Below are 11,527 nucleotides of genomic sequence, written 5' to 3' on the forward strand. Positions count from 1 at the left end.
CCGCCAAGGAAGATTTCCTGCTGTTTCAGGTCCTAGAAGCCAAAAGACAAGGAGTGAGTGTGGTCTGGAAACCCCCATGCCCAGCCCCCACAGCAGCCACAGGGCTGCCCTCTGCCCCATGACCAGGCCCGGCACTTACTCTTGCTGCATCTTACCCCCTTGATGATGTGCTGGGGTGGCATCCGCACCACAATGCGCAGTGTCATCTCATCCTTCTGGGTGCAGGCGCTGACAGCGTCCATCGGTGACAGGTCTGGAAGGGAGCAGCAGTTATGCAGAGGCATGCCACTCAGCCCTACCCTGCCCCTGCCCCAGCCCCAGCCCCAGCCCCAGCCCTGAATCTGGCCATGCAGCTGGGTGGCTACCAAGGCCTTGATCCAGAGCCTGCTATGGCCATCTCTGACATGTTCTGACCCCTGCTGCCTCTCAGCCCTGCTTCCTGGCTGCCAGCAGCCTGTTAGGGTAGATCCTTGGAGCTGAGCCCAAAGCAGGAGGTCCCAGCTTCCCTGGGGCTGCCTGAAGTCAAGATGTTCTATCCCACAGGCCCTTTTCTTGACCTCAAATCCTGTTTGGCTGATTCCTCCTCCTCCCACCTCCTGCAGCCTTGCAGGCACAAGAGATCAGTGCCAGCTCTTTGCCACAATGGGCAGGGGGGTAGAGCACTTGGAGCCAGGCTCTATCTTGGAAAGAGCTTCTACCCCATCAACAGGGCAGAGGCCCCTTCCCGAAGCACTAGCTCTGCTCTCTCCTGGTACCTGTATCTGCCAAGCTGGGGCTGAAGGAGTGACCGAGGGTGAGGCCCAAGGAGCGCTGCGGGGATGAGGAGGCCGACATACTTGTGACATGTCCTGGGATGGAGCCTGGCACCGATGAGGGCCCTGGGGCCACCTTGAGCCGGTCGTTTTCAGCCTTCAGGAGATCCACCTCCAGCTGTGGAGAGAGCAGGGCTGAGAGACCAGAGATGGGCAGCCCAAAGGGGTCTTTTCTGCGAGCCAAGGACTGGGGCCAGGCAGCAGAACCTGCTGCCCTGAAGCCTCTCACACCCACAGTGCCCCAGCACCCTCCTGGCTTCCTGAACACAGGGACAGCAGCTCCTGGCTGAGCTTGCAGGGGTCCAGTTTCCTGCCTATCACTTTGTGATGTAAAGGCACATCTGCATGCTCTGCTGTGCTGCTGGCAGAGCCCAGCCACAATGATCATTGGGGCACATGGGCCAGGCCCTACCCTCAAACTGCACGCACAGCTTATTCTGCCCCTTCACACCCAGGGGACAATGCCCAGCCCTTTGCACCCATGTAACCTGCTGTGGATATGTCTAACCAGGGAGGGGGCTGGAAATGGCAAGGGTGGCAGACACTCCCCAGGGATGGCCATGAATCAGTGAGCTGGGCCTATGTGGCACTGGGCCCTGGGGGCTTTCCTGGGTGGTGCCAGCGCTTCTGGGGGACCATGCCTCACCTGCATGTTGTGCATGGTCTCACGGAGCTGCTCTAGCTGGTGCGCAGAGTTCAGAGCCTCCAGCCGGATGTCTGTCAGCTTCATCTCCTTCTCCCACAGCTCAGAGCGCAGCTCTGACACCTCCTTCTTCTCTGGCTCCCCCTCCACGTGAGGCTGGAAGAGCCTGTATTGGGGAGATGCCCAGAGGGGCCTAGTCAGAACAAGACAGGGGATAACCACAGTGGGGGCTCTGAGGTCCCACATCCTTTACACTGCCATCCACAGTGCCAATGTGACACCACAGAGCTCCCCACTTCCTGAGGAGGGAAGGATCCTGGGAGCAGCTGCCTGGTACCCCTGGCTCTGCACTGTCTGTTCCCTGGGCCGGCTCTGAAGAAGGGCAACCCCAATTTCCACCCAGCAGCTGCAGAAGATCTGAGCAGTGCTCTGCCCTCTCATTGCAGCCGGCCTGCATTCTGACACGCCGATTCAGGCAAAGCGAAGGAGCCAGGGGTCTTCTGGTGAGAGAGGACAGGGCTTGGCACAGACTGGGGTAAGTCAGGTGTACCTGGCAAGTCTCGAAGCCAGGTCCCTAGGTGGGTTAAAGGGCCACAGTTGCCATGCACAAGCTATGTGCACCTGCAAACCCAACCCCGGGGCGAAGGCTGTGCTTACTCAGCAGTGTCGATGCCCACAGATGACGAGGTGGAGGACTTGATAGAGGGTGAGGCTGTCTCTGTGGAGCCATGCTGCAGCTTTGGGGAGGATGGGGCTGAGGAGTCGGGGGTGGCTATCTCCTCGATGTCAGAGTAGGACGAGGCAGACTTTGGGCCCTTCTTGATGCTGAAGGCCTTGTTGAATGAGCTCCTTAGCTGCAGAAGACAAGGGAGATGCCAGGAAGAGTTAAACCCAAATCACCCCAGCTCAGGCACCAGACAAACACCCTTTCACTTGCCCCAGGGTCCAGCCACACATCATGTCTCAGGTCTGCAGCTCAACTGGAGTGAGACAGCTCCTGTCCTGGCTACTCCTAGGCTTCCCTGTTAAGGAATCCAGGGGCACACCTAGGTGTACAGGGGTTCGGCAGTGCAGACAACTGTGGGTGCGTTCCAGGTGCACCCATGCCAGCCTAGCATTGCTCAGTGCCCAAATCATCATGGTGTTACCCCCAGGGGTCTGGCACCCTTGCACTTGGCACCAGTTTTGCTCCCAGCAGAAGAATATGAGCAGGAGTTCATGGCATCTCAGCTCACTGGCACCATGACTGGAGTCTCCTGGATGTCCACACACAACTACTCAGCCACCCAGGGTCCTGTGCAAGGGAGCAGGGCTGCTCAGGCACCACTGGTGCTTGAGGTCCAGGCCCTGGGGTACAGCCAGCTCTGTTGCGATTCTACTGGCATCTGGCAGGTCACCCCAGGGGCTGAACATGGCCTGATGTAATGTGCCCTCATTTGAGAAGAGGGGACTGCGATGTAAGGGCACAGAGCAATTTGACCCTGCCTCCAGGGCCCTTGCCTTGCTGTCAGAGAGGAGGACAAGGCAGAACAGCAGCCTGAGCGCTCTCGGTTCTGGTAAGATCTCTCTCCTGTGTGGCAGCAGCTTCAGCTCCCTGCCTGCCCTGCCTGGGAGGTGGGCACAGTGTCATGCCTGCTCTGATGGATCTCCTGTCAGGGGAGACAGTGCTAGGAAGCATGCTGGCTCAGTTTGAAATGGCTGTGGCCAGTTGGTCTAGGTCAGTGGCTCTGTAGCCTAGCGGGTGGTGCAGCTGGATCACGCCATCACACAGTTTGTCAGAGGCACATTTCATTTTAAGAGGGATGAGGTGGGCTGTCTTGTTCTGTCAAGCCCACCTAGCCAGCCTATGGCAACTAATCCATTTGCAGGGCAGGAAGAGTGCCTCGCTGGGGCACTGCCTAAGCCATTCTTCCAAGCCAGGTGCAGCTGGTGGGGGGCTGGCCCAAGGAAAGTACTGTGAGGCTGAATCCTGTGCTAGTTTATGGTGGCTGAAGGCCCATGTGGTGCTAAAGAACAGCCCCTGTGTACTGCTGTGTGCTGAAGCCACTACCTCACAGGAAATCAGTGACCCAGGCCCTGGCATTATGTCCTGGACTGAGCATGCAACATGCATGCACGCACGCACACATTAGGGGGATGGATGGGGCAGGACACAAGACACTGGCCAACAGGCACGGGGGCTGAGGGAGGGCAGGTGCTATGATGGGCAGAGATGACACTGAGAGTGGGGTTTGTCACCTGCCTCACTTGTTGGGCTACTCCGGCCCTGTTCACAGTGCTCCTGCCCAGTAGTTTTCATGCCATAGGGCAGAGGACTACCAATGAGCATGGGATATCAAACCTGCCTAGTAGGTCACTGAGGGCATTGCCTGATGTTACATCACAATAATGTGTTTCCTTCTGCTTTCCCACAGCTGGCAACATCCAGCTGCCTCTGATCAATCAGGCCTTGAGCTTTGGTGCATTTGTGGAGAGAGACAAACAATACCGCACATCACTACAAACTAAGAGGCGGATTAATAACTTTGAACTCAGCTAGTAAGGAGGCTATTGCTTGGCTTTGCGGATTTGCATTTGCTGAATAAATAAATAAGGAGCTTTAGACTTGAATTTGTTCCTTCTGGACTCATGACCAAATGGCCACAAAGAGGACAGAAGCAGGCCCATGAGGCTGGGTACTAATCCCACTTGTCATCAAGCCCACAAGGATGTCTAGGCCTGGAAGGCAGAGCTGATTTGAGAAGTGGGGAGGGGGAAGGCGAGTTGCCCCCCACAGAATGCTGCCTTTTCAGTGCAATATGAAAAGTTGAAACATCAGATTGTGCAAAGAGGCTGTGAGGCCTCCTGGGAGCCGCAGCTCAAGCACTTCAGGCTTCTGCTCTCTGTGAGCAGGATTCCCCAGGCAGACTCCATCCCCCAAGATGTACCACTCCTCTCATGAGAGAAAGGAAGGCTGGACACTTGCAGTCATGTGGCTGTGGGGCATACTGGAGGCTTCAACTTTAGTAGTGTTTAATATTAAAATATACCTGCTCCTAGTTCATCTTGCAGGAACAGGGAAAGCCCTGGAAGGACTGAACATGCGACATGCTCCTTCAGTGAGAAAGGACACATGCCCTCCCTGCTGGCTCCAGGCCCCTTGCTGACCTGGGCATTTGGATTTTATCTTCCCTTCAAGCCTGAGTGTGCTGCCTCCAGGGAATCTGGGCTTTGAGGCCTTTGAGAGTTTTTTACATCACCTAAAAATGGTCCCAGACCTTTGAGAGCACTTTCAATGGGAGGCAGAAGCACACAGCACTGCTTGAGATCAACACTCTTCTCTACAGAGCAAGGGCATAGGCGCAGAGAGGGCGGCATGGCTGTCACGCAGTCAGGGTGGGAGCCACCTTGCTCTAAGCAAGGTTTCCCACGTTGCTCTAGGCATGAGAGGATCTCACAGTACTGCCTGTGAAATCTAGTGAAAATGAAGTTTCTTACCAGTAACTGTTCTCCAAGCTGTACGACTACCCATTCTTTGAGCAGTGCTATCGACATGCACATTCACGTGTGGGTGTGTCTGATATCCCTGGGCTCTGACCAGAGATGTTTGCTTTGGCAGTAACAGGAGAACAGGAGACCATGGTTGAGCTCTACATCTCCTTGTGCCCCCCATGCCAAGGGGACAAAAGGGAGCATGTGCATCTTGTTCTTCAGCATCCCCTCAACTACAGAGTCCTTTATAAAGCTGATGATGAGGAAGAGGGGAAGGAGGGTGGGAATCTAATGTGTATGTAGACAACGTGTTTCAAAGAACTTGAGTTACTGACAAGCAACTTCATTTGCTCCTTCAACGAACTGTCCACATGCACATTTTCACTGGTCAGTGACTCCAGAGCAGTGCTCGTGTACCTGGAGGTGGGTCTTCAGGTCTCTCTAGGAAAAGAGCGAGGAACAGCTGTTCTCCAAAGAGCAGTATCTTCCCTACAAGCTTCTGCAATGGCTCGGTGAAGGTATGAACAGAACTCCAGTGGCTGCCCCGAAGGTACCACCTATAGAAACACTGCCCAGGGATGCTATGGAAGTACCCTGGGCTCCGGCAGAGCCTTATTGACCTTGATATGGCAGGTCCACTTTGGTGCTCTCTTAGTATAGTTTTATACAGCCCAAGATCCAAGTTGACAACCTCTGGTTGATACTGCTGTGCCTTGGATCTCTCGGTAACATATACTAAGAGCGACAGAAACTCTTTGAACAGGTGGTCTTTGGAGGTAGGAAGTGAAAACTCCCATCATCCAGTGACTGCAGGGATTCCTCTTCTTGTGAGTAATGGGGCTTCAGGAAGAATGCTGGCAAGTTAATTTGCTATCCCTAATGACAGACCCTGGGGACCTTGGGCAGGAATTCTGGGTGCATCTTTAAGGTCCTCTTATTTGGGAAGAAGGTGGTTTAGGGGGATTTGCCATGAAGGCGGAGTCTCACCCACCCTCCCTACTGATATGACTGTTACCAGAAAGACTCTCCTCATGGAAAGACATAGGAGTGAATGCAATGCCCAGCACTGTGAGAACCAAACTCAGGTTTCAGAGCAGAGCTGGATCCCTCACTTGGGAAAGACTCCAGACAGGCCCCTATGGATTCTGAAGTCTATAAATGAGGCAATACTTGCCAATTTCATAGATTTCATAGACATTAGGGCTGGAAGGGACCTCGGAAGATCATCGAGTCCAGCCCCCTGCCCAAAGGGCAGGAAGTCAGCTGGGGTCATAGGATCCCAGCAAGATAAGCATCCAGTTTGCTCTTGAAGGTGTTCAATGTAGGCGCTTGAACCACCTCCGGTGGCAGGCTGTTCCAGACCTTGGGGGCTCGGACAGTAAAGAAATTCTTCCTTATGTCCAGCCTGAAACGATCTTGTCAATCATTGACTGGCAGGTGAAAGGCCAAGGTAACTGTCACAAATGTCAGGGAGGAAGAGCTATTTGGGACCCCCTGCATGGGACTCTGTATGTGCTTTCTTGGTAGTGGGGCGAAAAGATGCAGGGGTTTGGTGTATGGTCTTGTCTGGTAAGGCCAATCCTGTGGGCCTTGTTTGGAGCAGTAAGTCTATCCAGCAGTACGACTTCTCCCTCTGGGGAAATCTTCAGGGTGTTTGCAACAATTTGCGAGTTCTGGAAATGCTCACTGTCCTCTGAGGGTCATGGCACTGACTGAACCAAGGTTTTAGCTGAGAGGAGGGCTTGCTTTTTTGCAATGAAGACTGACTGTTTATGGTATCTTAGGGAGAAACAGAAGAGCTCCCAGTACAGGCTATGGATGATTAATGTCCCTCTGGCAGTTGGAAATCCCAAGTCCAGACAGGCTATGCAGGCATCTATACGCTACTGTGCTGAAATGTAAAGAGGAGTCTGCATGCTGCTCTGGGTGTTGTTTTTCTTTCACAAGTGTCAAAAGGATGGTGGCAGGGAGGTGGGGGCAAACTGATGCCAAGGAAGATTCTGACTGGCACTCCAAAAAGAGGAGGGCCAGTGCTAAGCCTGGCAAGAGTGGTCCTTGAGTCTGGTGCTGGAGAGTGTGACAGCATGGAAATGCACATGAAGCTAGGTCAGGCTGGATGCAGGCTGGTATGGCACGAGGAGAACAATACTGTGTGCAGAGCTGGTAGGGCGACCTGTGAATTCTTGGGTTCAAGTGCTGCCAGTATCTCTGGTGAGCTCGCTGGCCTCTCAGCGGGCAAGGACACACAGGAATTCCTTCTCTCAACCAGCCCTGAGTGGGACTGCTCCCTTTGTCTCATCCATCCAGATCCATGGGCATCAGTGCTGGATGGCAGTAACATGGAGCTTCTACCATCATGAGCATCTGAGGCTGAAGGGGAAGAAAGTAGTTCTGGGGTCAGAGCTCCCAGGTCTTTACATGCCTCATCCATCACCTGTCCGAAGTAAGAAGTCTTGGGAGTCTTATCTCCCTCATGAGAAGCCTTTGCCTGAGGGCTATATGTCTTTGGCAATGTAAAGAGGAGGAAATTTTCCTCTCTTAGCCTCTGCTGGGATATTTGCCTCTAGATCTTGATTGAAACCTTATGGCATTGAAGCAGCTAGCCTGCTTCCAGGGCCAAGGGATATGTAGTGCTGAGCTAAGGCCCTGGACCAGACACTGAACCAAGTGTCTTGCCAGGGGAATACAGCTGAAGCTTATTTTCTGTCTTTTCTGGTCCTTGGCTTGAAGAATTGGCAGACAGAACTGCTGGGGATACAGGCCTCCCATGGACAGAAGTGGTATTGGCTGTTGGATCCTGGGATCAGCCCATCACATGAAGGGCAAGGCCAGAAGCTGAAGGAGTTGGCAGTTCTGAGCAAGGCTGTCGATCCAAGAAAAAAATACCTCCTTACCTCCACTGCAGGAGTTCAATAAAGGGATAGAAAGGAGAAAGTGGTACATTTGACCCAAGGTGAATGGGTGAATGAACTAGAAGTATCAGTGAAGCCACAAGATACTGGCATTGTCTCAAAAAGTAAGAGAGAGGGCTCTCGTACTGGGCATTGGGGCCATGCCACAGGCAAAGGACTGCAGGCTCTGCCTGGAAGAAAATAACTCTCAAACATCCTAGCTGGGGGTGGCAAAGGTGTTAGAAGAGCACAAGAAAGGAGAGAAGGGAAAATTACAGGGTTGATGTGCTACCTGAGGCTCAAAACTATAAGGAAGCAGAAGAAGTTCCATCTCTAGCCAGGTGGTTCAGAGGAACTGAGGAACAGGGAGTGGGTGCCATCCACTATATGCTTAGTGAAGGATGCAGGAGCAGGTGGGATGAAGGCACACTTTACAGGTCCTGCTAAGGCAAACTGTTCCAGTCAGGGCACAGGGCAAGGAACACGCCCGCCAGTGAGAATATGTGTGTATACAGTTGCTCAAATGAGAATGAAGAGCTTACTGAGCTTCCTTCCTCCCACCTGCTCTGTGTGCGCTGTGGCTTCAGGGTGGGAAGGCCAGTCGTCCGGAAGCAACAGCTGATGGTCAGAGTACCAGCATAGCCAGCACCAGCCCAGTCTGCAGTCCTAACGGTCATAACACTCAGGCTCCAGTGGGCTTGGCCAGCCCTTTTGGGCATCACTCTTTTTGGCAAAAGAGGAGCACTGGAAAATGGCCTGTGTTACTAGACACCCCACCTGACAAGTGTATGACTGGACCACTCAGCCTGAGCTGCAGCACAGCCCAGGCCAGAGCACTTCAGGTAGAGATGTCTGCATGAAACCCCTTCCACTGGAACATCTCTCTGATATGATCTTTGAACACCAGCCATCTGGAGGAAGATGTGTCAGGGACCAGAACCTGGGCACTCCCAGCAGCGCTGGACATTTCTGACAATGCAGGCCCTGGTGCCTCACTCCCCTTGGTGAGAGCCTGATAGGAGTTGAGCACCGAAAAGTTGGCTTTAATGCTAGCCAGACCATAAGGAAGCAGTGCCCTGGCACCAGCGCAGCAGGTGGCCCAGATGGTACCACGGATGGACCATGCTCCAAGGGAGGTTAGCACCGGTGTAATGGATGGGATGATTAGTTCCGTATGTGCTGTCCCACAGGAAATGGAGTGATTGTCATGGACAGGGGAGCATAACATGGGAGACAGGGAGGGAGCAGTATACGACTTACCTCATATACCTGGAAAAAAAAGGTTGAGGTCAGCATTGGGGGAGGAAAAAAAACAGAGCAAGACTTAATCACATGTTCAGCTCTGAGACCTGCCTGCACTGAGCTGCTGGGGACCTGGGTCAGTGCCTGGCTAGGAAGTCTCCTCAGCTTGGCCTGTAGCTGCCCCTCAGCCTGAGCTGGGACCTCGTCTGGGCTGGGAATGGAGGGCGACCATCCCATTGAGCCCTAGAGTGCTAGTGCAAGGGTGGGGCCATCAGACTAGTCCCTACTCTGTCTGGCTAGGGCTAATGCTTGTGGTGGGGAAGATGGTGGAGGCCCATTCACGAATGGTACTGGGTTGGAGAGCTCCTAGAGAGGGCTGGAGAAGGCTGAGCTCCACACCTGGCCAGTGAATTCGGCTTCTGCCAGAAGCCAATACCAGAACAGCTCTGCCAAAGGAACTCCTCATGTATGCTCCCACAGGGCAGACAGCATTTCCAGGAATCCCAGAGTAACTGCCTTGTGGGAGATGTGCTAAGGGTACTGCCCCAAGCTGCATGGGCATCATCTGCTGCAAGAGCACAGCAGTACCCCTGGCCAGATCCTGCCTGGATTTCCCCATGGTTTCATTCCAGGCCCCACCCAACCTACCCAGCTCTTCTTCTTCTTCTTCTTGGCATCAGCGTCCTTCCCACTGCCGATGCTGGAGTGGCTGGTGATGCTGTTGAGGCTGGAGATGCTGTCTGAGGAGTTCTGCCTCTTGATGCGTAGCTCTGGGGTCCCAGGGAGGAAAACGGGAGAGACTCAGAACCTCCTCATTATAAGCAGCCCGATGTATCAGTTCTCATGCCCTGTGCCCACATCCCTCCTGTCTCCTGCTCACCCCCAATGCCAAGAGTGCAAGAGCTTTGATCTCTGGAGCCCCACCCTCTGCAGCAGCCCTCCTGGAAATGTCTGTACTCTTCTCTCACCTCACCTAGTACTCTGAGGCTCCCATCCTGTTGTAGAGGTTGTCTTCCCTAAATATGTGGCTTTGGAGACCCTTTGGCACCATCTGACGGTCCTTTAGCCTCATAGGGGGCTTTTCTATTGGTATGACTCTGAACCAATGGCAGTGAACAACTCTCCGCTCACTCCAGGCTCTGTGCAGATTTTGGATGTAAGCATCACACCAGATCAGCACCAAACATGTGTGCTAACGCTGAAAACACCTGCGCCCTTGGAACGACTGTGACTCTGCAGCATGAAGCTGCAGCAAAGTGCTGGCAGCTTCAGCAGACTGCAGTGGTGACACAGTCCCACACTCTGACAAGGTTTGAACCTGGATTTTCAGGTGATGGCTGGATATGGTGGCCTGGGCAGTGAATTTATGTTAATCCTCTGAGTGCCTGCCTGGGATGAACAGGCTGCTGTTGCTAGAGCACTGGGCAAGCTGAGATTGGGCAAGGGAGCTGTTTTCACTGTAGGGAATGGCAGACTCTGGAGGGGTCTCTCTCAACCCCAGCCAGTTAGAGTCCACACTGCATGTCCTCCAAGCCTTGGAAAAGACACTCGGACAGATCGCATCATGCACAGACCCCCGTGAGAGCAACACAGGCTGCATGGGCTGCAGAGGGCAGCGGAGAGGCAGGGCTGAGCAGGAGCTGGCTCACGGTGGTCCTGTCTGGGCTGGCTTTCACGAAGTTATTTGCTTGGCAGAGAGCACTCCACTATCCTCTACCCTGGAGAAGCTGTAAGCATTGCCCTGAAAGGGTGCCTTCATCCTCCCAGCACGTCCCAAGGATCCCCCTACTCCCCTTCCTGTAAGGAATACATTAAAGGCCTTTGCACAAATGCCTCCATTAAAGGGATTGAAACAAACTTTGGGAAACCTCATAAAGATACAGGCTTGCAAGACCGAGTCCATGTTTTTGCTGATGGAAACAAGAAAGAACTGACTTAAGTGTTTGACCATAGTAACACAAACAAAGCAATTGAAACCCATTACCATAAGGAATAGCACTCACTGTCAGAAACCTAACTAATACCATCTGAGACCACCCTAGTTAAACAGTTGTTAAGTATTTATCATAATTTTTTCACTTAGCTAGGGAGGTGGTCTTCATGATCAACCCCTTTCGTTAACATATACCCAGTCAGGCTGTAGATAGATGCAAGTCATTAATGATTGTGTATCTATGATTGTAAACCTGGGGAGAAGAGGTGAATCAGGGACCTGAGCTGCTGGAAAAACTGAACAAGAGCTGAGTTCCTGGGGTCTGGCCTACACCCATCCTCCCAGGCGTGAGTACGTTTTTGTATTTCCACTGCCTTATCTGAATGCTAGTTACACTTATGTTTAGCTTTCCAATAAAATGACTCTCTTGAGAAGAGACAGGTGTGCTTTCTCTTTATTCCACAACCTGTCCACCAAAGTAAGCTTTCTTTGTCCCAATTTGGAGATAGAGGACTTTCCTTCACTTTCCAGAACA

At 53.1% G+C, this 11,527-nt stretch overlaps 1 protein-coding gene across 4 annotated transcripts in view; it reads right to left on the reverse strand.

Moving 5' to 3' along the window:
* Nucleotides 1–11,527, reverse strand: part of NAV1 (neuron navigator 1) — a 243,154-nt gene that overhangs the window by 10,259 nt on the left and 221,368 nt on the right. For all 4 annotated transcript variants that reach the window (XM_025211157.1, XM_014522734.2, XM_025211156.1 and 1 more), the window contains 6 exons: nt 9,708–9,829; nt 2,113–2,309; nt 1,459–1,621; nt 756–930; nt 156–253; nt 1–32 (listed from right to left, as the gene is read on the reverse strand). The exon at nt 1–32 is cut by the window's left edge and continues 58 nt beyond it. In XM_025211157.1, the coding sequence (XP_025066942.1) occupies nt 1–32; nt 156–253; nt 756–930; nt 1,459–1,621; nt 2,113–2,309; nt 9,708–9,829 (787 nt within the window). The remainder of the gene's footprint in view (nt 33–155; nt 254–755; nt 931–1,458; nt 1,622–2,112; nt 2,310–9,707; nt 9,830–11,527) is intronic.

Source organism: Alligator sinensis, unplaced genomic scaffold, assembly GCF_000455745.1.
Source record: "Alligator sinensis unplaced genomic scaffold, ASM45574v1 scaffold766_1, whole genome shotgun sequence".
Taxonomy (NCBI): Eukaryota; Metazoa; Chordata; order Crocodylia; family Alligatoridae; genus Alligator; species Alligator sinensis.